General features: G+C 46.5%; 1 protein-coding gene across 2 annotated transcripts in view; it reads left to right on the top strand.

The window, feature by feature from the left end:
- The first annotated feature begins 7,083 nt into the window (after positions 1–7,083).
- The window catches only part of LOC110490904 (chondrolectin), a 31,717-nt gene continuing 13,049 nt past the window's right edge, over positions 7,084–25,751 (top strand). The window contains exon 1 of one of the 2 annotated variants that reach the window (XM_036943686.1): positions 7,084–7,525. In XM_036943686.1, the coding sequence (XP_036799581.1) occupies positions 7,426–7,525 (100 nt within the window). In that variant the 5' untranslated portion in view covers positions 7,084–7,425. The remainder of the gene's footprint in view (positions 7,526–25,751) is intronic. The other variant, XM_036943687.1, reaches the window with a different exon arrangement.

Below are 25,751 nucleotides of genomic sequence, written 5' to 3'. Positions count from 1 at the left end.
TTTACAGGGAGGAGGCAACAATGCAGAACAGATGTTTCTGGACGATCGTCCCAATGACAGCAATGACAGCAATGGAAATCAAATAATTTAAATCAATATAATTCAAATTAAAAATAATACATTCACACATTGATTCTTGTGCAATTTGTGATTGTTCGTCACTAAGCCACAGTGTAAAGGCATCAACTATTGCTAAATGGACTCCAGTTGAACAATACCGTGTGTAATCTTCCAGGATATTGTATCCTATGTGTCTTTTAGAAACACTCCCTTTCTTTCCATACAGTAGTATCCCATTTAGTAAATCTGTCTCAAAGTGATCTCTTCCAGGTCATGGTGTGTGTGTACATACTGTATTCAAGAGGTTAACGCCAACGGCCATTAGTTGAGACATCACTTAGGGAGCGAGCCCTCTGTGCACCCCAAAGAGGGGGTGTTTAGAAGGGGTGCAACCTACCCCCCCCAGATATTACCCCTCTTACCTAACGAGATTTGGGGGATCCGTCACTGTGTCTGAGTTTAAGGGTTTAAGGGCAGTAAAACTGTCCTAAAGGAGACTGACACATTTTGAACACAATTATTAAAAAAAAATTGAAATGGCAGATTTATATACAATGTCTTTATGGCTGGAGAAGGGGTGTTTAAAATACAATATTTTTAAGGCTCTGTGTGAGCAAGAGAGAGAGAGAGAGATGTTGAAAATAGAGAAAATGAGCGAGAGAGAGAGAGAGAGACAGAGAAAGAAACTCTGAAACAGTAAAAACATACACTGAAATGCAAGAAATTCAATTATACCAATAAGACCCTTGATGAAATTGAAAACGCAAATACAGCTAAATCAGCGCCGTCTTATGGGACTCCTAATCACGGCCGGATGTGATGCAGCCTGGATTCGAACCAGGTTCTGCAGTGACTCCTCTTGCACTGAGCTGCAGTCTTAGACCACAACAACCAAAATCCATTAGATTACCCAATAACCCAATAAGAACTAAATGAAAAGCTAAAATCTATAAAAGGCTAGTGTTCTTGATAACATCAGAAATGAAATGCTGATAAACAGCACACCTGAGTTAAAAAATGCTGCGCTTAAACTGTTCAACATTGTATTAACTTCTGTCTGCTTTCCTGATGTCTGGAACCAGGGGCTCATCTCCCCTGTCCACAAAAGTGGAGACTTGGGAAAGGTTTTCTGTAGCACTTTGAATTCAAGAATTCAAACCTTCCTTCAAGAACAAAATGCAATAAGTAAATGTCCAGTTGGCTTTCTCCCCAACCATCGCACTACTGACCATATATACACCTTACAGACACTAATTAATAAACACACCAACTAATGACCAGAAAAAAGAGTGCAAAATCTTTGCTTACTTTATTTACTTTAAAAAAGCATTTGATTCTATTTGGCACAAAAGGCTATTCTCCAAAATTATCCAAAGTGGGTTTGGTGGTAAGGTGTATGACTTAATAAAATGTATGTTCACAGAAAACAAGTGTGCAATAAAAATCAAAAACCAAAGGACATAATTATTTTCACAACGTCAAGGTGTGAGACAAGGCTGTAGGTTGAGTCCAAACCTTTTCAACATTTATATCAATTAATTAGCAGACATGTTGGACCATTCTCCAGCCTCAGGACTCACACTATTTGACACAGAGGTAAAATACCTGCTATGTGCTGATGATTTGGTTCTTCTATCACCAACCAAAGGTCTTCAACAGAATCTTAACATTCCAGAGCAATATTGCCATACATTTTTTTATTTGACCTTTATTTGACCTTTATTTAACTAGGTAAGTCATTACTACTACAACTACCACCATCATTACTACTACTACTACTACAACTACCACCATCATTACTACTACTACTACTAAATTCTTATTTACAATGACGGCCTACCCCAGCCAAACACAGATGACCAAGTGTGCGCCGCCCTAATCCCAATAACAGCCAGATGTGATGCAGCCTGAATTTGAACCAGGTGCTGCAGTGACACCTTGTGTACTGAGATGCAGTGTCTTAGACCACTGCGCCACTAGGGAGCCTAATAACTGGGCCCTGGCAGTAAATTTTTTTTTAAACGACGAAATACATGATTTTCCAGAGAAAAAAAACAGATGTCAGAAACTCAAATATACATTCACCCTGAACAACACCATAATTGAACAAACTAAAAATGACTCAGACCATATCTGCATGGGGAAACTTTAATATGGCAGTGAATGAACACAAAGAAAAAGCCACAGAGCATTGTACACAATAAAAATGAAATGATTCAAAATCATCATCCCAATTAGAATTTGGACAAAAATATTTGACAGTGTAATCCTAGCAATAGCTCTCCCATTTACATTTTGGGACAAACATCCAATTGAAGCCCTGTCGAATTCTACAAGTCCAGAGAAATACACCAACTAATGCATGTAGGGCAGAATTGGGCCGATTTTCAGAGGAAATTCAAATACAGACAAGATCATAAAAATGTTGGCTACATCTAAATTCAAATCCAAATTCAAGTCTGCAATTTAAAGCACTTCAAACCCAAGTGCTGAGCCCAGAAACGAGCCCTCTCAGTCAGCTGGTGTTGGACCCAACCAACCAAGCTGAGCCCAGAAACGAGCCCTCTCAGTCAGCTGGTGTTGGACCCAACCAACCAAGCTGAGCCCAGAAACGAGCCCTGTTAGTCAGCTGGTGTTGGTCCCAACCAACCAAGCTGAGCCCAGAATCGAGCCCTGTCAGTCAGCTGGTGTTGGACCCAACCAACCAAGCTGAGCCCAGAAACGAGCCCTCTCAGTCAGCTGGTGTTGGACCCAACCAACCAAGCTGAGCCCGGAAACGAGCCCTCTCAGTCAGCTGGTGTTGGACCCAACCAACCAAGCTGAGCCCAGAATCGAGCCCTCTCAGTCAGCTGGTGTTGGACCCAACCAACCAAGCTGAGCCCAGAATCGAGCCCTCTCAGTCAGCTGGTGTTGGACCCAACCAACCAAGCTGAGCCCAGAATCGAGCCCTCTCAGTCAGCTGGTGTTGGACACAACCAACCAAGCTGAGCCCAGAATCGAGCCCTCTCAGTCAGCTGGTGTTGGACCCAACCAACCAAGCTGAGCCCAGATTCGAGCCCTCTCAGTCAGCTGGGGTTGGACCCAACCAACCAAGCTGAGCCCAGAATCGAGCCCTCTCAGTCAGCTGGTGTTGGACCCAACCAACCAAGCTGAGCCCAGAATCAAGCCCTCTCAGTCAGCTGGTGTTGGACCCAACCAACCAAGCTGAGCCCAGAATCGAGCCCTCTCAGTCAGCTGGTGTTGGACCCAACCAACCAAGCTGAGCCCAGAAACGAGCCCTCTCAGTCAGCTGGTGTTGGACCCAACCAACCAAGCTGAGCCCAGAAACGAGCCCTGTCAGTCAGCTGGTGTTGGACCCAACCAACCAAGCTGAGCCCAGAATCGAGCCCTGTCAGTCAGCTGGTGTTGGACCCAACCAACCAAGCTGAGCCCGGAAACGAGCCCCCTCAGTCAGCTGGTGTTGGACCCAACCAACCAAGCTGAGCCCGGAAACGAGCCCTCTCAGTCAGCTGGTGTTGGACCCAACCAACCAAGCTGAGCCCGGAATCGAGCCCTCTCAGTCAGCTGGTGTTGGACCCAACCAACCAAGCTGAGCCCGGAATCGAGCCCTCTCAGTCAGCTGGTGTTGGACCCAACCAACCAAGCTGAGCCCAGAATCGAGCCCTCTCAGTCAGCTGGTGTTGGACACAACCAACCAAGCTGAGCCCAGAATCGAGCCCTCTCAGTCAGCTGGTGTTGGACCCAACCAACCAAGCTGAGCCCAGATTCGAGCCCTCTCAGTCAGCTGGGGTTGGACCCAACCAACCAAGCTGAGCCCAGAATCGAGCCCTCTCAGTCAGCTGGTGTTGGACCCAACCAACCAAGCTGAGCCCAGAATCAAGCCCTCTCAGTCAGCTGGTGTTGGACCCAACCAACCAAGCTGAGCCCAGAATTGAGCCCTCTCAGTCAGCTGGTGTTGGACCCAACCAACCAAGCTGAGCCCAGAAACGAGCCCTCTCAGTCAGCTGGTGTTGGACCCAACCAACCAAGCTGACACCAGCTTCAAAAGAAAGAATATCAATAAACAGTCAGCTGGTAGTAGTAGTAATGATGATGGTAGTTGTAGTAGTAGTAGTAGTAGTAGTAGTAATGATGATGGTAGTTGTAGTAGTAGTAGTAGTAGTAGTAGTAGTAATGATGATGATAGTTGTAGTACTAGTAGTAGTAATGATGATGGTAGTTGTAGTAGTAGTAGTAGTAGTAGTAATAATGATGATGGTAGTAGTAGTAGTAGTAGTAGTAGTAGTAGTAGTAATGATGATGATAGTTGTAGTACTAGTAGTAGTAATGATGATGGTAGTTGTAGTAGTAGTAGTAGTAGTAGTAATAATGATGATGGTAGTAGTAGTAGTAGTAATGGTGATTGTGGTGGTAGTAGTAGTAGTAATGATGATGGTAGTTGTAGTAGTAGTAATGATGATGGTAGTTGTAGTAGCAGTAATGATGATGGTAGTTGTAGTAGTAGTAATGATGATGGTAGTAGTAGTAGTAGTTATGATGATGGTAGTTGTAGTAGTAGTAGTAGTAGTAATGATGATGGTAGTAGTAGTGGTAGTAATGATGATTGTAGTTGTAGTAGTAATAATGATGGTGGTAGTAGTAGTAGTAGTAGTAGTAATAGTAGTGATGATGATGGTAGTTGTAGTAGTAATGATGATGGTAGTTGTATTAGTAGTAGTAGTAATGATGATGGTAGTTGTAGTAGTAGTAGTAGTAATGATGATGGTAGTAGTAGTAGTAGTAGTAGTACTAATGATGATGGTAGTTGTAGTAGTAGTAGTAGTAGTAATGATGATGGTAGTAGTAGTGGTAGTAATGATGATTGTAGTTGTAGTAGTAATAATGATGGTGGTAGTAGTAGTAGTAGTAGTAGTAATAGTAGTGATGATGATGGTAGTTGTAGTAGTAATGATGATGGTAGTTGTATTAGTAGTAGTAGTAATGATGATGGTAGTTGTAGTAGTAGTAGTAGTAATGATGATGGTAGTAGTAGTAGTAGTAGTAGTACTAATGATGATGGTAGTTGTAGTAGTAGTAGTAGTAGTAGTAATGATGATGGTAGTAGTAGTAGTAGTAATGATGGTAGTAGTAGTAGTAGTAGTAGTAATGATGGTAGTAGTAGTAGTAGTAGTAGTAATGATGGTAGTAGTAGTAGTAGTAATGATGGTAGTAGTAGTAGTAGTAGTAGTAATGATGATGGTAGTAGTAGTAGTAGTAGTAGTAATGATGATGGTAGTTGTAGTAGTAGTTCCTAGGCTGTCTTTGAAAATAAGGCGGACGGACGGAGGAACAGAAAGGAGAGGGAAAGCAACCAAGATAAAAGCCATCTCTGGAGACGATGATGAAGAGTGTGAGGAGAGTGATGATATTAATGAGGATGATGTTCTGGGTTTGTCCCCTGCCCGTAGACCAGGTCCATTCAGACTGCCACCTCAGCAAGATCTGATTCAGCTGTCCCAGTTATTGCCAGCCAACTCCCTTTTCTGCAAGCTCACCGATGCAAGGGCAAGCTCAGCTGGCCCTTTCCTCTGGCCGATGGCACTCAAACTCAGCGCCATCCTCTTTTATGATTACCACACATTTCCTTTATTTTGTCCCCCCTCCCCCCTCTCTTTTTCTGTCCTATTTTCTCTCTGTACCGCTCTCTCTCTCTCTCTCTCTCTCTCTCTCTCTCTCTCTCTCTCTCTCTCTTTCACACACACACAAATCCTCTTTCTTTCTTTCTTTCTTTCTTTCTTTCTTTCTCTATTTTATTTTCTTCCCCCTGCCTGGTATTGTTTAATCTAGGCTCTGATGATGATGATGATGATGATGATGAACATGATGACAGCAGCAGCAGGAGTAAAAATGCTCAGGCATCTTTATCGATAATGTGTCAGAGAATATCTTGGTGTTGTTATCGAACACTTCCCAACTACCCAGAAAACCTCAAATGCATTTACACATTTCCCGAAGAGGGGGAGGGAGGGAGGGAGGCAGGGAGGCAGGGAGGGAAGGAAGGAAGGAAGGAAGGATGAATATAGGAAGGAGAGGAGGAAGAGGTATAGCTGATCAATAGCTCACAGTGAATGAAGTAATAGCATATTTTGTGTCGATACATATTACAGCGTGTTTAACTGGCTCCACATCGTTATAGCGACCAGATCAATACAACACTGAAAGAGAGGACCTGTCTGTCAGACAATGTAATTGGCTATCAAAGCTGTGTGAAAATGTGGAAGAACAATATGAAAAGCATCTAGACTTATTTACCTCTGGTTTCAGGCCTGCGCTCAAGGGAGTGCGTGAACAGGTGTACCTGAAATAAGAACATTAGAATGTTATTGTCCACCCAGAGATGAAAATGTTCCATGTTTTTGAAACCTCCACTAAGTTAGAAATAACAGTAAAACGCCTATCACTCAAGGGGCTGGTGAGAGAAAGTGGTGATAGCTTCCATCCATCTTGATGTGGCTTTGACAGTTCATCTGCCAGGTTAATTGTCTGGTAAGGAGGGGTGCGTGGGTTTAAGAAGTCCCAGGAGGATACTGCTGAGGTCACCCAAGGCCAAGACAGATAACGTACCTTAGCAATAATTTACTTAAGCAATGTCTTATTATGTCTTTATACAGTGTTGTAACGATGTGCAAATAGTTAAGGTACAAAATGGAAAATAAATAAACATGGGTTGTAATAACAATGGTGCTTGTTCTTCACTGGTTGCCCTTTTCTTGTGGCAACAGCTCTCTCTCTCTCTCTCTCTCTCTCTCTCTCTCTCTCTCTCAAATGTTGTGCCTATATTTTGGTGACAAATTGTAGCCTAATATTAGTTTATCCCATGGCGCATTTGCTTGAAGCATTCCTGCTATTATGATCCAAACATGCCATAGTTTGTCTTCAAGCATTATGTATCTTGGGGAGCACGTGTGTCGAGGCGAAATTGTCGGTGGGGGTGCGAGGTGACAGCTGTGGCCCCGCCTGGTCGATCAGCTGCAGAGGGACCCCACCAGCCCAGAGGGGAGAAAGAAAGGGAGTGGATCAATAGGCGCTAGTGTGGGTCTCACTTTCACTCCTTCAATCTCTCTGGTGGGCTGAATGCGCGAGCCCTCCGTTCTTCGAACACTATTTTTGTTCTCGAGCGCACGAGGAAGCAGGTCCAAATCCTGATTACAGCATCTTGCTCACTGAAATCCCGAAATATCGGGGGAAACCATGACAACAGCAGAAACCGGAGATTGAGAGCTGAGTCGGTTGACTGCCAGTAGAAAAACTCTGATGTGAGGGAAGAAACATCTTGTTTTACAAGAACAGTTTGATTTCAAATCCCTTGCTTTTTCTCTATCAAGTATGGAATCCTCGATGACGCGCGCAGAGCAGAATATCATGACAGTTCTATGGGGACTGATGGTCATGGCCTCCAGCGGCCATAGCGCACGAATTGTCAGTGGTAAGTTGTGATGATAACTTTTATCAAGTTCATATAAAAACAAAATAAGTATTATAAGACAATAATTGGATATCCTCAAAATAAAAATAATCAAATAATAATTTATTGATCATTCACATGAAAGAAACAATAATCTCAACCGTGAACTGGCAGTGAAATTTAACCATTTGTGACTATGCTTACATATAGATATGTCTATAGCTCATCATCATCATCATCATATTTAGATGGAAATGAGTGAATTTAGGAATTAAAATTGGTCACACAATAGGTTATCTGAGACGATATAACATTTTCTCCATATGGAATCATGTTTTCCAATCGTTGCATTATTCCTGTAAAAAATGTAATTACATGTAAACTGTTATTCATGCAGATTTGCTGTTATGCTTTATTGCAGGTTTGTTTTTAGAATTGTTTATTTCAATATCTATTTTTTTGCATGTACATTAGATGATTGATTAATTAATATAAATAACAAACATTTTTCTAAACTATTCCAATCTATTTGGATTTGTTGCACCCTTTACTAAAAGGGTTGTTCCAGTTCAGATGTTTAAGGTGTACGTTTCTGCTTTTCTTTTCTTAGTCAACCTTGTGTTCTTTTGCTTTGTGTTTTGGAACATAGCCCTGTTCTGTTTTTTTGTGTTCTGGAACGTAGCCCTGTTCTGTTTCTTTGTGTTCTGGAACGTAGCCCTGATCTGTTTCTTTGTGTTCTGGAACGTAGCCCTGTTCTGTTTCTTTGTGTTCTGGAACGTAGCCCTGTTCTGTTTCTTTGTGTTCTGGAACGTAGCCCTGTTCTCTTTCTTTGTGTTCTGGAACGTAGCCCTGTTCTGTTTCTTTGTGTTCTGGAACGTAGCCCTGTTCTGTTTCTTTGTGTTCTGGAACGTGCCCTGTTCTGTTTCTTTGTGTTCTGGAACGTAACCCTGTTCTGTTTCTTTGTGTTCTGGAACATAGCCCTGTTCTGTTTCTTTGTGTTCTGGAACGTAGCCCTGTTCTGTTTTTTTTGTGTTCTGGAACGTAGCCCTGTTCTGTTTCTTTGTGTTCTGGAACGTAGCCCTGTTCTGTTTCTTTGTGTTCTGGAACGTAGCCCTGTTCTGTTTCTTTGTGTTCTGGAACGTAGCCCTGATCTGTTTCTTTGTGTTCTGGAACGTAGCCCTGTTCTCTTTCTTTGTGTTCTGGAACGTAGCCCTGTTCTGTTTCTTTGTGTTCTGGAACGTAGCCCTGTTCTGTTTCTTTGTGTTCTGGAACGTAGCCCTGTTCTGTTTCTTTGTGTTCTGGAACATAGCCCTGTTCTGTTTCATTGTGTTCTGGAACATAGCCCTGTTCTGTTTCTTTGTGTTCTGGAACGTAGCCCTGTTCTGTTTCTTTGTGTTCTGGAACGTAGCCCTGTTCTGTTTCTTTGTGTTCTGGAACGTAGCCCTGTTCTGTTTCTTTGTGTTCTGGAACGTAGCCCTGATCTGTTTCTTTGTGTTCTGGAACGTAGCCCTGTTCTGTTTCTTTGTGTTCTGGAACGTAGCCCTGTCTTTCATTTTTGTTCATTGATTTCACCTGTGTTGGTTTCTCACCTGGTCTCATCAGCTCCCTATTTAGTTCTGTTCTTTCTTTTTATTTTTATGGTTGTGAGGTATTGTTGGTTTTGACTGCCTATCTGTGGTTGACCATTGCCTGCCTGCGACCACGATTCCTGCCTTCTGTGTAGGCTTAATAGACATCTGGACGCTGTCTGCGCGTGAATCTACACCTTTTTCTCCCTGTGTATTCATTACATATGGTAGTCTCATACATTATGTTCCTAACCCTGGCATTCATTTTGAATGTACATTACGTGTGAATTGAAATGTGGATATCCTCACTCTGGCTGGATTTCAATAGGAATTATAATGTGTCTTGCAGGCCTGATGTGACCTGTAAAGATAGAAATTACAATCAGCAGACAGAGACGTCATCCACATATTCCTATGCAAAACTCCTGATGGAGCATTTGTAGCGCGCCATAGTGCTGAATGGGGCTGAAAGGCACCAAAACATCGCTACGGGTCATGGTGAAAGTGTCACAGATTGACAGCCTGTGTTTGGTCTGTGTCAGTACTGTACGTGGTCCTGTGTGACGTCAAATATAGTAGTCAGAATGAATCACAATTTAATGAAATACCTGGATTTGTAGCGAACTTTTAAATAGTTCACTGGTGGGGATCGAACTTGATCATAATAAACACATTCTAGAGCGCAAAACATTTTTTTTGGGGGGGGGGGCTGTTCTGGCTATTGTAATGTACATAGGCTTTCTCGAGCAGACCAGAACCTTTGGCACCACTAGGTTGATACGCAGTACCCAATCAGCAGAGCTCGTGACTTCACGCTTCAGACAAGACATTGGGGGTCTGCCTGTAAACTGTGAGTTTCAGGCCACTGTATTAGGGTACAACTCTGCCCTCAACAAAAGGCCTTATGAAGTATGTATTGTCGTAAATAATTTAATTTGAATGACAACATATTCACTTAGGATCTCATTTGGTGAAGGCCACAGGACTGTAAATGAATGAATGTAACAACCATGTCTCTGTCACTATCAAACCAGTCATGGGTGGTACTGGTAACTCTAAAATTCACTTGAAAGGCACGCTGGGAAATATGCAAATAAGGCTTAAAACCCTACAGCAGAGCTATTCAATTTCAGTCCTGGGGGGCTTTTTTTTGATGACTCTTCAAAGAACTATCCCATGTATAGTTGTTCAGAGACCCTAAATGGTTCCACTATGGCATCGCTCTCAATAACATTATTTGGTTCAAACTCAACATTTTTTTTAAGTGTACTGTTACCGATTCTGAGTTGTGTGTGTGCATGTGCTTGCCTTCGTGCTTGTTATGAATGTGTGTGAACCTGTTAGAGTTTGTTTACCAGGGAAATGTCCTTATAGGTTTTACTGCCAGGTGGTTATTGGGGTTGTAAAGATTGAGTGTACAGTCTATTTATTGTTCCTTCCCTCTGGGCCTCTACATTTTTTAAATACAGAACATAACTTACAGCAGACTGCTGTTCTACATGTGTCAATGCTGTCAGTGTCATAGGGCAGGCTGCTGACTTAACATGTTTGTTTTCAAATCTGTTACAGAGGGAGAGAGAGAGAGAGAGAGAGAGTCTGATATTATATTTCATTAGTCTTGCTAACACCTATCTCTCAAAGTCCTACTGACATCAGTCTGGAATGGCTAAGCGATGTGCCCCTCTTTAACCTACAAGCAACATTTCCCTTCTGTGTGATTTAGACTAAATAAACTGCATGTGACACAGAGGGGGAAAAAATACTGAAAGAGACAGACAGAGAATCAGTGAGAGAGACAGACAGAGAGGATCGGTGAGAGAGACAGACAGAGAGGATCGGTGAGAGAGACAGACAGAGAGGATCGGTGAGAGAGACAGACAGAGAGGATCGGTGAGAGAGACAGACAGAGAATCAGTGAGAGAGACAGACAGAGAGTATCGGTGAGAGAGACAGACAGAGGATCAGTGAGAGAGACAGACAGAGGATCAGTGAGAGAGACAGACAGAGAGGATCGGTGAGAGAGACAGACAGAGAATCAGTGAGAGAGACAGACAGAGAGTATCGGTGAGAGAGACAGACAGAGGATCAGTGAGAGAGACAGACAGAGGATCAGTGAGAGAGACAGACAGAGAGGATCGGTGAGAGAGACAGACAGAGAATCAGTGAGAGAGACAGACAGAGAGGATCGGTGAGAGAGACAGACAGAGAGGATCGGTGAGAGAGACAGACAGAGAGGATCGGTGAGAGAGACAGACAGAGAATCAGTGAGAGAGACAGACAGAGAGGATCGGTGAGAGAGACAGACAGAGAGAATCAGTGAGAGAGACGGACAGAGAGGATCGGTGAGAGAGACAGACAGAGAGGATCGGTGAGAGAGACAGACAGAGAGGATCGGTGAGAGAGACGGACAGAGAGGATCGGTGAGAGAGACAGACAGAGAGGATCGGTGAGAGAGACAGACAGAGAGGATCGGTGAGAGAGACAGACAGAGAGGATCGGTGAGAGAGACAGACAGAGAGGATCGGTGAGACAGGGGGACTGATGTTCTAAGACTGAGTACGCTGAATAGTAAAATAATAATAATAATAATCCCCATGACAAAAACGCAGTGTGCCACGAAGCAGGATATACGCTGTGATTGAAACAAAACACAACAAAGGCTAATAGTTTGTCAGCACCATCTGCTCTAATTCACTCAGGAAACAGTCATTGATGAAAATCTAAATGCATATTCCCATGAAACTGATTGAGATCAAGTGATTGGTATGCACAGGCAGTTATCCGCGGTAAAAGGTGAATTATCATTGAAAGTAGGTATGCCTAACTTGGTGTTTGAGGGTGTTAAAAACAGAAAATGTTCACGTGGTGGTACTGTAGGTCTGGGTATTGGAGGATTCATTTTATGCTTAGGCCTATTCTACAATGATATTCAATAGGATACTTTATTGAGAAATGATCACCTAATAAAACATCCTAAATAGCACTGCACCACTGGAATGAAAGGAGCGCCTTTACTCTGGAACCCGAGCGCTTGCACACATAGGAGGTCCCATGGAAACATGGCCCCCCTTAAATAAATCAAATGCCCGTCCGACTGATTCGTTCTGGCGCCGACCCTGCAGAGAATCAGTGAGCGAGGGGGATTGATGATCAGTGAGATAGACAGACAGATAATCAGTGAGAGACAGACAGATAATCAGTGTGATAGACAGACAGAATCAGTGAGAGACAGAGAGATAATCAGTGATAGTGACAGACAGACAGACAGAGACAGAGAATCAGTCAGATAAAAACAGAATCAGTGAGAGACAGAGAGAGAATCAGTGAGAGACAGACAGATAATCCGTGAGAGTGACAGACAGAGAATCAGTGAGAGTGACAGACAGAGAATCAGTGAGATAGACAGACAGACAGACAGACAGATAATCAGTGAGAGAGACAGACAGATACTCAGTGAGAGACAGACAGATAATCCGTGAGAGTGACAGACAGAGAATCAGTGAGAGTGACAGACAGAGAATCAGTGAGACAGACAGACAGACAGACAGACAGACAGACAGACAGACAGACAGAGAGAGAGACAGAAAATCAGTGAGATAGACAGACAGACAGACAGACAGACAGACAGACAGACAGACAGACAGACAGACAGACAGACAGACAGACAGACAGACAGACAGACAGACAGACAGATAATCAGTGAGAGAGACAGACAGATAATCAGTGAGAGAGGGGGATTGATATTCTTAGAGGATGAAAAGGAATAATTACAATTTTGCAGATTAACACTGGAGTGATAAATGATCAGATGGTCATGTACAGGTAGAGATATTGGTGTGCAAAAGAGCAGAAAAGTAAATAAATAAAAACAGTATGGGGATGAGGTAGGTGAAAATGGGTGGGCTATTTACCAATAGACTATGTACAGCTGCAGCGATCGGTTAGCTGCTCAGATAGCTGATGTTTGAAGTTGGTGAGGGAGATAAAAGTCTCCAACTTCAGCGATTTTTGCAATTCGTTCCAGTCACAGGCAGCAGAGTACTGGAACAAAAGGCGGCCAAATGAGGTGTTGGCTTTAGGGATGATCAGTGAGATACACCTGCTGGAGCGCGTGCTACGGATGGGTGTTGCCATCGTGAGCTGAGATAAGGCGAAGCTTTACCTAGCATGGACTTGTAGATGACCTGGAGCCAGTGGGTCTGGCGACGAATATGTAGCGAGGGCCAGCCGACTAGAGCATACAAGTCGCAGTGGTGGGTGGTATAAGGTGCTTTAGTGACAAAACGGATGGCACTGTGATAGACTGCATCCAGTTTGCTGAGTAGAGTGTTGGAAGCCATTTTGTAGATGACATCGCCGAAGTCGAGGATCGGTAGGATAGTCAGTTTTACTAGGGTAAGCTTGGCGGCGTGAGTGAAGGAGGCTTTGTTGCGGAATAGAAAGCCGACTCTTGATTTGATTTTCGATTGGAGATGTTTGATATGAGTCTGGAAGGAGAGTTTGCAGTCTAGCCAGATACCTAGGTACTTATAGATGTCCACATATTCTAGGTCGGAACCATCCAGGGTGGTGATGCTAGGCGGGCATGCGGGTGCAGGCAGCGATCGGTTGAAAAGCATGCATTTGGTTTTACTAGCGTTTAAGAGCAGTCGGAGGCGACAGAAGGAGTGTTGTATGGCATTGAAGCTTGTTTGGAGGTTAGATAGCACAGTGTCCAATGACGGGCCGAAAGTATATAGAATGGTGTCGTCTGCGTAGAGGTGGATCAGGGAATCGCCCGCAGCAAGAGCAACATCATTGATGTATACAGAGAAAAGAGTCGGCCCGAGAATTGAACCCTGTGGCACCCCCATAGAGACTGCCAGAGGACCGGACAGCATGCCCTCCGATTTGACACACTGAACTCTGTCTGCAAAGTAATTGGTGAACCAGGCAAGGCAGTCATTCGAAAAACCGAGGCTACTGAGTCTGCCGATAAGAATATGGTGATTGACAGAGTCGAAAGCCTTGGCAAGGTCGATGAAGACGGCTGCACAGTACTGTCTTTTATCGATGGCGGTTATGATATCGTTTAGTACCTTGAGTGTGGCTGAGGTGCACCCGTGACCGGCTCGGAAACCAGATTGCACAGCGGAGAAGGTACAGTGGGATTCGAGATGGTCAGTGACCTGTTTGTTGACTTGGCTTTCGAAGACCTTAGAGAGGCAGGGCAGGATGGATATAGGTCTGTAACAGTTTGGGTCCAGGGTGTCTCCCCCTTTGAAGAGGGGGATGACTGCGGCAGCTTTCCAATCCTTGGGGATCTCAGACGATATGAAAGAGAGGTTGAACAGGCTGGTAATAGGGGTTGCGACAATGGTGGCGGATAGTTTCAGAAATAGAGGGTCCAGATTGTCAAGATTGATTATTATTATATTATTTGTGCCCTGGTTCTATAATATCACTTTGTCACTTCCCACGAGCCAGATCGTGAAAAGCGCACACTCATTCTTATGTTTAATAAATGTATCGTATAGTGTGTGCGTGTGTGGCAGGCTTACAACAATAATGTAATAAAACAACATTTGAGAGTGTGCTGATCCTGGTGCTAGAGGGGGTACAGCTAGAGGTTGAATGTAAAAAGTTTGGGAACCACTGCTGTAGACCACACTATTTACGAAGAGTTTTCATTTTTTGTTGCTGTCTATTTACCACAGTATACCGATGCTGGCACAAAGACCGCACTCAATGTGCTGTGTTAGGCCATAAGCAAACAAGAAAATGCTCACCCAGAAGCGGCGAACCTCGACTTTAATGCAGGAAAACTCAAATCCGTTTTACTTCATTTCTACCAGCTTGTCACATGTGCAACCAGAGGAAAACAACTCTAGACCACCATTACTCCACACACAGAGATGCATACAAAGCTCTCCCTCGTCCTCCATTTGGCAAATCTGACCATAATTCTATCCTCCTGATTCCTGTTTACAAGCAAAAACTAATGCAGGAAGTACCAGTGACTCGCTCAATACGGAAGTGGTCAGATGACGCAGATGCTAAGCTACAGCACTGTTTTGGTAGCACAGACTGGAATATGTTCCGGGATTCAGTGTAATAGACCACAGTCACTGTTTTCATCAATAAGTGCATTGATGATGTCATCCCCACAGTGACCGTACGTACATACCACAACCAGAAGCCATGGATTACAGGCAACATCTGCACTGAGCTAAAGGGTAAAGCTGCCACTTTCAAGGAGGGGGACACTAATCCATACGGAAATCCTGTTATGCCCTCCGATGAACCATCAAACTGTAACGGTTTTCTGTATGAGAAGGAGAGTCGGACCAAAATGCAGCGTGTCGATTGTGATTCATGTTTAATGAAAAAACACACTAAACACAAACACTACAAAAACAATAAACGTAACGAAAACCTAAACAGCCTATCTGGTGAAAACACATAGACAGGAACAATCACCCACAAACACACAGTGAAACCCAGGCTACCTAAATATGGTTCTCAATCAGAGACAATGACGAACACCTGCCTCTGACTGAGAACCATATCAGGCTGAACATAGAAATAGACAAACAAGACATGAAACATAGAATGCCCACTCAGATCACACCCTGACCAATCAAAACATAGAAAATACAAAGTAAACTATGGTCAGGGCGTGACAGTACCCCCCCCCCAAGGTGCGGACTCCGGCCGCAAAACCTGAACCTATAGGGGAGGGTCTGGGTGGGCATCTGTCCGCGGTGGCGGCTCTGGCGCTGGACGTGGACCCCACTCAATGACAGTTTTAATCCCCCTCCTAAACGTCCCTAAATAGGTTACCCACCACAATGATAACATGGGACAGAGGGACAGCTCGGGACAGAGGTAACTCGGGACAGATGGATAGCTCAGCCCTGAGAGGAAGCTCAGCACTGAGAAGAAGCTCAGCACTGAGAAGAAGCTCAGGCAGGTGGTTGGATCCGGCAGATCCTGGCTGGCTGGTGGTTCTGGAAGATCCTGGCTGACTGGCGGATCCAGGAGAATCTGGACGACTGGCAGATCTGGGAGAATCTGGCCGACTGGCAGATCTGGAAGAGTCTGGTCGACTGGCAGATCTGGAAGAGTCTGGTCGACTGGCAGATCTGGAAGAGTCTGGTCGACTGGCAGATCTGGAAGAGTCTGGACGACTGGCAGATCTGGGAGAATCTGGACGACTGGCAGATCTGGAAGAGTCTGGACGACTGGCAGATCTGGAAGAGACTGGTCGACACAGACTGGCTGCTCTGGCTGCTCCATGCTGACTGACAGCTCTGGCTGCTCCATGCTGGCAGACTGCTCTGGCTGCTCCATGCTGGCAGACTGCTCTGGCTGCTCCATGATGACTGGTAGCTCTGGCTGCTCCATGCTGACTGGCTGCTCCATGCTGACTGGCAACTCTGGCTGCTCCATGCTGACTGGCTGCTCCATGCTGACTGGCAGCTCCATGCTGACTGGCAGCTCTGGCTGCTCCATGCTGACTGGCTGCTCTGGCTGCTCCATGCTGACTGGCTGCTCCATGCTGACTGGCTGCTCCATGCTGACTGGCTGCTCCATGCTGACTGGCGGCCCTGGCTGCTCCATGCTGACTGGCGGCCCTGGCTGCTCCATGCTGACTGGCAGCCCTGGCTGCTCCATGCTGACTGGCGGCCCTGGCTGCTCCATGCTAACTGGCAGCTCTGGCGGCTCCTTGCTAACTGGCAGCTCTGGCGGCTCCTTGCAGACTGGCAGCTCTGGCGGCTCCTTGCAGACTGGCAGCTTTGGCGGCATCCTGCAGACTGGCAGCTCTGGCGGCTCCTTGCAGACTGGCAGCTCCATGCAGACTGGCAGCTCTATGCAGACTGGCAGCTCCTTGCAGACTGGCAGCTCCTTGCTAACTGGCAGCTCTAAGCTAACTGGCAGCTCTATGCTAACTGGCAGCTCTATGCTAACTGGCAGCTCTATGCTAACTGGCAGCTCTATGCTAACTGGCAGCTCTATGCTAACTGGCAGCTCTATGCTAACTGGCAGTTCTGAACAGGCGGGAGACTCCGGCAGCGCTGTAGAGAAGGCAGGCTCTAACAGCGCTAAACAGGCGGGAGACTCCGACAGCGCTGAAGAGAAGGGAGGCTCTGGCAGCGCTGGACAGGCGAGGCGCACTGTAGGCCTGATGCGTGGTGCTGGCACTGGTGGTACTGGGCCGAGGACACGCACAGGAAGCCTGGTGCGGGGAGCTGCTACCGGAGGGCTGGGGTGTGGAGGTGGTACTGGAAAAACCGGACCGTGCAGGCGCACTGGAGCTCTTGAGCACCGAGCCTGCCCAACCTTACCTGGTTGAATGCTCACGGTCGCCCTGCCAGTGCGGCGAGGTGGAATAGCCCGCACTGGACTATGCAGGCGAACCGGAGAAACCGAGCGCAAGGCTGGTGCCATGTAAACCGGCCCAAGGAGACGCACTGGGGACCAGCTGCGTAGAGCCGGCTTCATGGCATTAGGCTCGACGCTCAATCTAGCCCGGCAGACACGCGGAGCTGGAATATACCGCACCGGGCTATGCACCCGCACTGGAGACACCGTGCGCACCACTGCATAACACGGTGCCTGTCCGGTCTCTCTAGCCCCCCGGTAAGCACAGGGAGTCTGCCCAGGTCTCCTACCTGGCGTAGCCATACTCCCTGTTAGCCCCCCCCCAAGAAATTTTTGGGGCTGCCTCTCAGGCTTCCATCCGCTACGTCGTGCTGCCTCCTCATATCTGCGCCTCTCAGCTTTCGCCGCCTCCAGTTCCTCCTTGGGGCGGCGATATTCTCCAGGCTGAGCCCAGGGTCCTTTACCGTCCAGTTCTTCCTCCCATGTCCATTTCTCCAGGTGGTGCAGCCTCTCCCACTGCAGCTGCTCCTGCTGCTTCTTCTCCTGCTGCACCTTTGGGCGGCTACACTCCCCTGGTTTAGCCCAGGGTCCTCTCCCGTCGAGGATTTCCTCCCATGTCCAGAAGTCCTTATTGCGCGTCTCCTCGCGCTGCTCCTGCCTGTTGACACGCTGCTTGGTCCGTTGGTGGTGGGTGATTCTGTAACGGTTTTCTGTATGAGAAGGAGAGTCGGACCAAAATGCAGCGTGTCGATTGTGATTCATGTTTAATGAAAAAACACACTAAACACAAACACTACAAAAACAATAAACGTAACGAAAACCTAAACAGCCTATCTGGTGAAAACACATAGACAGGAACAATCACCCACAAACACACAGTGAAACCCAGGCTACCTAAATATGGTTCTCAATCAGAGACAATGACGAACACCTGCCTCTGACTGAGAACCATATCAGGCTGAACATAGAAATAGACAAACAAGACATGAAACATAGAATGCCCACTCAGATCACACCCTGACCAATCAAAACATAGAAAATACAAAGTAAACTATGGTCAGGGCGTGACACAAACAGGCAAAGCGTAATACAGGACTAAGATCGAATCCTACTACACCAGCTTTGATGCTCGTCGGATGTGGCAGGGCTTGCAAACTATTACGGACTATAAAGGGAAGGCCAGCCGCGAGCTGCCCAGTGACATGAGCCTTACAGATGAGCTAAATTCCTTCTATGCTCTTCGAGGCTAGCAACACTGAAGCATGCATGAGAGAACCAGCTGTTCCGAATGACTTTGTGATCACACTCTCCATTGCCAATGTGAGTAAGACTTTCAACAGGTCAACATTCACAATGCTGCAGGGCCAGTCAGATTACCAGAACGTGTACTCAGAGCATGTTCTGACCAACTGGCAAGTGTCTTCACTGACATTTTCAATCTGTCCCTGACCGAGTCTGGAATACCTAAATGTTTCAAGCAGACCACCATAGCCCCTGTGCTCAAGAACGCCAAGGTAACCTGCCTAATTTACTACTGACCCTTAGCAATCACATCTGTAGCCATGAAGTGCTTTGAAAGGCTGGTCATGACTCACATCAACACCATCATGCCAGAAACTTTAGACCCACTCCAAGTCGCAACTGCCCCAACAGATCCACAGATGCCACAATCTCTATTGCACTCCTCAAAGGATTTTCCCACCTGGACAAAAGGAGCACTTATGTGAGAATGCTGTTTGTTGACTACAGCTCAGTGTTCAGCACCATAGTGCCCTCAAAGCTCATCACTAAGCTAAGGACCCTAAGGAGTAAACACCTCCCTCTGCAACTGGATCCTGGACTTCCTGACGGGCCGCCCCCAGGTGGTAGGCAATAACACATCTGCTACGCTGATCCTCAACACAGGGGCACCTCAGGGGTGTCCCCTCCTGTAGTCCCTGTTCACTTACGACTGCGTGGCCAAGCACGACTCCAACACCATCATTAAGTTGCTAGGCCTGATCACCGACAAAGATAAGACAGCTTACAGGGAGGAGGTCAGAGACAACAACCTCTCCCTCAATGTGATCAAGACAAAGGAGATGATTGTGAACTATAGGAAAAAGAGGACCGAGCACACCCCCATTCTCATCGACGGGGCTACAGTGGAGCAGGTTGAGAGCTTCAAGTTCCTTGGTGTCCACATCACCAACAAACTATCACGGTCCAAACACACCAAGACAGTCGTGAATATGGAACGACAATGCCTATACCCCATCAGGACACTGAAAAGATTTGTCATGGGTCCTCAGATCCTCAAAAAGTTCTACAATTGCACCATCGAGCGCATCCTGACCGGTTGCATCACTGCCTGGTATGGCAACTGCTCGACATCTGACCGTAAGGCGCTATAGAGGGTAGTGTATGACCCAGTACATCACTGGTGCCAAGCTTCCTGCCATCCAGGGTCAGAGAAAGGCCCTAAAAATTGTCAGAGACTCCAGTCACCCAAGTCATAGACTGTTCTCTCTGCTACGCACGGCAAGCGGTACCGGAGCACCAAGTCTAGGACCAATAGGCTCCTTAACAGCTCCTACCCCCAAGCCATGAGACTGCTGAACAGGTAATCAAATGGCCACCTGGACTGTTTACATTGATCCCCTTTTTTTGCAGATTATTACCTATGCCTAGTCACTTTACCCATATCTACATGTACATATTACCTCATTTACCCCGACTAACCTGTACTCTTGCACATTGACTCGGTACCAGTACCCACTGTAAATAGCCTCGTTATTGTTATTTCATTCTCTTACATTTTTTTAACTTTAGTTTATTTAGTAAATATTTTCTTAGTTAACTTAACTTAAAATTGCATTGTTGGTTAAGGGCAAGTAAGTAAGCATTTCACGGTAAGGTTGTATTTGACGCATGTGATGATTAAAATTAGCATTCGATTTAAGAGAAAGCGAGAGAGTGAGAGAGGGAGAGAGAAAGTGAGAGAGAGAGGGAGAGAGTGAGAGAGAGAGAGAGAGAGAGAGAGAGAGAGAGAGGGAGAGAGTGAGAGAGAGAGAGAGAGAGTGAGAGAGGGAGAGAGAAAGTGAGAGAGAGAGAGAGAGAGAGAGAGAGAGAGAGAGAGGGAGAGAGTGAGAGAGAGAGAGAGAGAGAGAGAGAGAAAGTGAGAGAGAGAGAGAGAGAGAGAGAGAGAGAGAGAGAGAGAGAAAGATGAGGCAGGATGATGGAGGGAGTGAATCAACAAAGACAGGAAGAAAGAGAGAAAGGAGGTGAAAATGCTGACTGGTGCGTTGGTTGTCTGTTCACCCCGGTTACTGGGTTCCTAAGTGATGATAGTGCAGATTAGATCTAGACCAGGCAGCCAATCATTTAAAGTACCTCCTGGCCACACTGCTACTGTTATCATTAGGCCTCTTTAACTGGCTGTGTATTAATCACTGGTATTATGTACTGATGCGTGTGCACACACACACACACACACACACACACACACACACACGCCATGCACACCACACACACCACACACACACACACACACACACACACACACACACACACACACACACACACACACACACACACACACACACACACACACACACTCCTGGTTTTTATGAGTCCGTCTAAATTCTGGGCCAGACCCACCACTTTTCACCCATTGACGTGGCGTGATAGAGGACAGTTTTATTGTGCTGGAGATTGGGATGCATGTGTGTGATTGTTTGTGTCTGTAAAACTGTCTAACTAAAGCTTTTGAAAGTGTGTTCCTTTCAGTCAGTCACACGGTATAACATACTATAGGGAGTCAACGACCAATCATATTCACCTGAAGAAACTGGAAGGAAAAAAACGCCCAGCGGGCTAATGAATGCAGAGCCCGCCCTCGGGAGCCCCGCCTTCCTGGTTATAATAGTGGGGCTCGCATCCATTTCCTCAATTCAGTACCGTTCTTCAGCTGAAGGAAAATACTTTTCAAACACATGACGGCTACGAGATTCGGCTACGACTAAGGTGTCTGTTAGTGGGGAGAGAGGACTAGATGTTGTAAGTTTTGAGTCTTGCAGTCAGTTTTTATGTTGCTATCTTCTCTCTACTCTTCTTGTGTAGCCAGAGCTTCCTTCCTTGAGTAAGATGGTGGTGGTAAGAGTCTGTTCAAAAAGACTGACCAGATGGATTGGAACCTCCGATCGTGCCGAAGGGCAGTGGTTCCCAAACTGTGGGGCGCACCCCCCCAGTTGGCAGGGGGGGGGGGGGGGGGGGGGGGGGGGGGCACGGGAGTTCAATGCTGGAAGTGGGGCCTGAGTGAACCAATTTGGGAACCCCTGACCTTGGGCATGTTGTTTCACATTCAAAATTGAAGATACTCACAAATGCTGTCATGTTTGCCTGGGGGTGGAAACACTCTCAGACTGCCTTGGCTCAGACCAGTTGGTGTGGCCGGTATCACCGGCCTGAGGTCAGACTCTCTTGTATGTTGACTTCTTAGGAGGCTTGGGGTTACTGAAGGCCCTCTCTTAAACAAAATGGAATAAAAAAAACATTTGGGAGAGAGGGGCAATGGCTTTCTATCTGGGTTCTCTGCTTCCCTGAAGGTGTTCGGGAACCGCATTCTGGAAAGGATGTCTCTGACTGGTTCTGGGAATTTTCTTGAAAGAAAGAGATGGAAGAGATAGCGCCGGCAGCTTCATGTCTCTGCTATGGATATCACGCTGAGCAGCATCTTGGAACTCCTCTACAATGCAGGTAGCCTACCTGGGATGTCTACCATGAAACATCACTTGACTGTCTTTCTGATCCAGGCCCCCTTGGAGAGGGTCGGCTGTTGATTCTGGGAGTTCCCTATTGGCCCAGACTACCCTGGTTCCCAGAGATGGTTATTTATTTGACCAGGTAAAATTGATGGAGATCACATTCTCACCAACAACCTGTGGAATAGTTACAGGGGAGAGGAGGATGAATGAACCAATTGTAAACTGGGGATCATTAGGTGGCCATGATGGTCAGATTGGGAATTTAGCCAGGACACCGGGGTTAACACCCCTACGCTTACAATAAGTGCCATGGGATCTTTAGTGACCACAGAGTCAGGACACCCGTTTAATATCCCATCCGAAAGACAGCACCCTACACAGGGCAAAGTCCCCAATAACTGCCATGTGGGCATTGACATATTTTTTTTTCGACCATAGGAAAGAGTGCCTCCTACTGGCCCTCCAACACCACTTCCAGCAGCATCTGGTCTCCCATCCAGGGACCGACCAGGACCAACCCTGCCTAGCCTCAGAGGCAAACCAGTGGTGGGATGCAGAGTGGTATACTGCTGTCATAAAGATTAGCCGCCTGTTAGGCAGGGACCTGCGGTGAGTTTAGGGTCGTCGGGATCTATTGCACTTGGCACCCAGGAGAGTTTGATGTGAAATCTGTGGGTTTGACCCCTGAAAGGCTGAAATCACAGTGCGGCTCATAGTGTTCCTATGGCTGGGTCCATGAGTGGATTTCTGGCAGTGTGCAGGTTACTCATTTATCCGGGTTTGGCGTATTTATTGAGCTTTGGGCTGTCGTAGTTTCTTTCGATGAGGTGATGCACAAATATTCATGATCAAGTCACAGCAGATGCCCTGTTGTTTTGGACTTGTGGTTCCTTGGACTTGGACTTGCAGTTTCAGACTCCTTGGGTCTCTGTGTGAGCCTTTTTGTAACCGGTAGGATCTATGAACTTGGGACGTCATGGTCGATGTTAGGCAGCGTGTTGAGTTACAACAGTTCCCCTGTGAGATTGAGCCATGGGCTGCCTTGATGGTCGGCAGCGTGCAGAGTGCACATTTATCAGGGTTACCATGGTTCCCTGTGGGATTGAGCCTTGGGCTGCCATGTCAGCATGCGAGTACACTGTTTACAGGTTACTACAGGTTCCCTGTGAGGACACCCTTTACAGGTTACTACAGGTTCCCTGTGAGGAGATCCTTTACAGGTTACTGCAGGTTCCCTGTGAGGACACCCTTTACAGGTTACTACAGGTTCCCTGTGAGGACACCCTTTACAGGTTACTGCAGGTTCCCTGTGAGTACACCCTTTACAGGTTACTGCAGGTTCCCCGTGAGTACACCCTTTACAGGTTACTGCAGGTTCCCTGTGAGTACACCCTTTACAGGTTACTGCAGGTTCCCTGTGAGTACACCCTTTACAGGTTACTACAGGTTCCCTGTGAGGACACCCTTTACAGGTTACTGCAGGTTCCCTGTGAGTACACCCTTTACAGGTTACTGCAGGTTCCCCGTGAGTACACCCTTTACAGGTTACTACAGGTTCCCTGTGAGTACACCCTTTACAGGTTACTACAGGTTCCCTGTGAGGACACCCTTTACAGGTTACTGCAGGTTCCCTGTGAGGACACCCTTTACAGGTTACTGCAGGTTCCCCGTGAGTACACCCTTTACAGGTTGTCTACACCCTTTACAGGTTACTACAGGTTCCCTGTGAGGACACCCTTTACAGGTTACTGCAGGTTCCCCGTGAGTACACCCTTTACAGGTTACTGCAGGTTCCCTGTGAGTACACCCTTTACAGGTTACTACAGGTTCCCTGTGAGTACACCCTTTACAGGTTACTGCAGGTTCCCTGTGAGTACACCCTTTACAGGTTACTACAGGTTCCCTGTGAGGACACCCTTTACAGGTTACTACAGGTTCCCTGTGAGGACATCCTTTACAGGTTACTGCAGGTTCCCTGTGAGGACACCCTTTACAGGTTACTGCAGGTTCCCTGTGAGGACACCCTTTACAGGTTACTACAGGTTCCCTGTGAGGACACCCTTTACAGGTTACTGCAGGTTCCCTGTGAGGACACCCTTTACAGGTTACTACAGGTTCCCTGTGAGGACACCCTTTACAGGTTACTACAGGTTCCCTGTGAGGACACCCTTTACAGGTTACTACAGGTTCCCTGTGAGTACACCCTTTACAGGTTACTACAGGTTCCCTGTGAGGACACCCTTTACAGGTTACTACAGGTTCCCTGTGAGGACACCCTTTACAGGTTACTACAGGTTCCCTGTGAGTACACCCTTTACAGGTCCTGCAGGTTCCCTGTGAGTTTGAATCTCTGGCTGCTGTGGTTCGTAGCCTCTGGTTGATGCTACGCAGCGCATGCTTGTGCTTTACCAAGTCGCGCCAGGTGTTCTGTTGTTTTGGACTCGCGGGTTCTTTTTTCGAGTTCTGAAGTTTCAGGCTCACAAGGTGAGTAATTGTTCTTGGAACCGTGGGGACTACGGACTCGGGCTGCAGCGGCTGTGTGTCAGTGTGTTTAACCATGTTGCAGCAGGTTCCCTATATGTGGCTCTGACAGTTCAGGGAAGCATTAGTGAAAGATGTGGCTTCTATAAGCCCATTTTGGAGCCGGTGGATGTGTGTGTGCTTGGGTTGCCGCGGACCTCCTAGTTTGGTATCTTCTGAGGAAATGAATGCGAGCCCCGGTATTATAACCAGTAAGGCGGGACGTCTGAGGGCAGGCTCTGCATTCATTGGCCCATTTGGGCATGTTCTTCACGTGTATATGAATGGCCGTTGACTACCCATAGTGTGTTATACCTCGTTCCCTCCTTCAGGGAACAGTAGTTATTTTTATAACTGTACGTTTGTGGGTGTGTCAGTAAAACTACAGTACTCTGTGTGCTTCCTGAAGTTTAAATACATCCAGTAGATAGATGTGTGTTTGTGAGGTGTAACGAGGCTGTTCTGGAACGGGGCCTGCAGTGTGATTGGCAGCCCTGCTGTACTACTTCCTGTCAGCTGGAGGCACGTCCTGATTGACACAGGTTATTGACCGCTCTGGGTAAGTCACACTGTAAATTCTACGGACTGAGAGGATGGGAATGCGATGACCACATCGTTTTGGCTGTAAGTCAAGAGTCATTAGTCGTGAGTGGGGGTCGATGGGTTGTGTGTGTTAGGGTGGTGTACGACTGATAAGCACGGTGGAGATGTTTTCATTCGATTAAAACAGTGACCACTTCATAAGATGAACAGAGATTCACTGAGGTGTCATTCTCCTGATGTATACTATTCACTGATATTAACTGATTGATGAGTTGATAGGTTGGTTGATTTGTTGGCTGGTAGATGGATGTATTGACTGGAGGAGGGGCTGATCGGGGTGTAGATACAGTAGTCTGGTGAATTTACTGATCACTGATTGGTTGATGAATGGTTTGTCAGATAGATGTAAACAAACCCACAGCCAGGGCCACAGGAACAGTAGAGTGAGAAAGAGGATTTTGAAATGGTTGTGGAACCAGTGCTGGATGGCATTGGTTATTTTACTGG

The sequence above is a fragment of the Oncorhynchus mykiss genome, chromosome 15 (assembly GCF_013265735.2).
Source record: "Oncorhynchus mykiss isolate Arlee chromosome 15, USDA_OmykA_1.1, whole genome shotgun sequence".
NCBI lineage: Eukaryota > Metazoa > Chordata > Actinopteri > Salmoniformes > Salmonidae > Oncorhynchus > Oncorhynchus mykiss.
The sequence above is the reverse complement of the archived record's forward strand: the minus strand, read 5'-3'. Positions and strand labels throughout refer to the sequence as shown.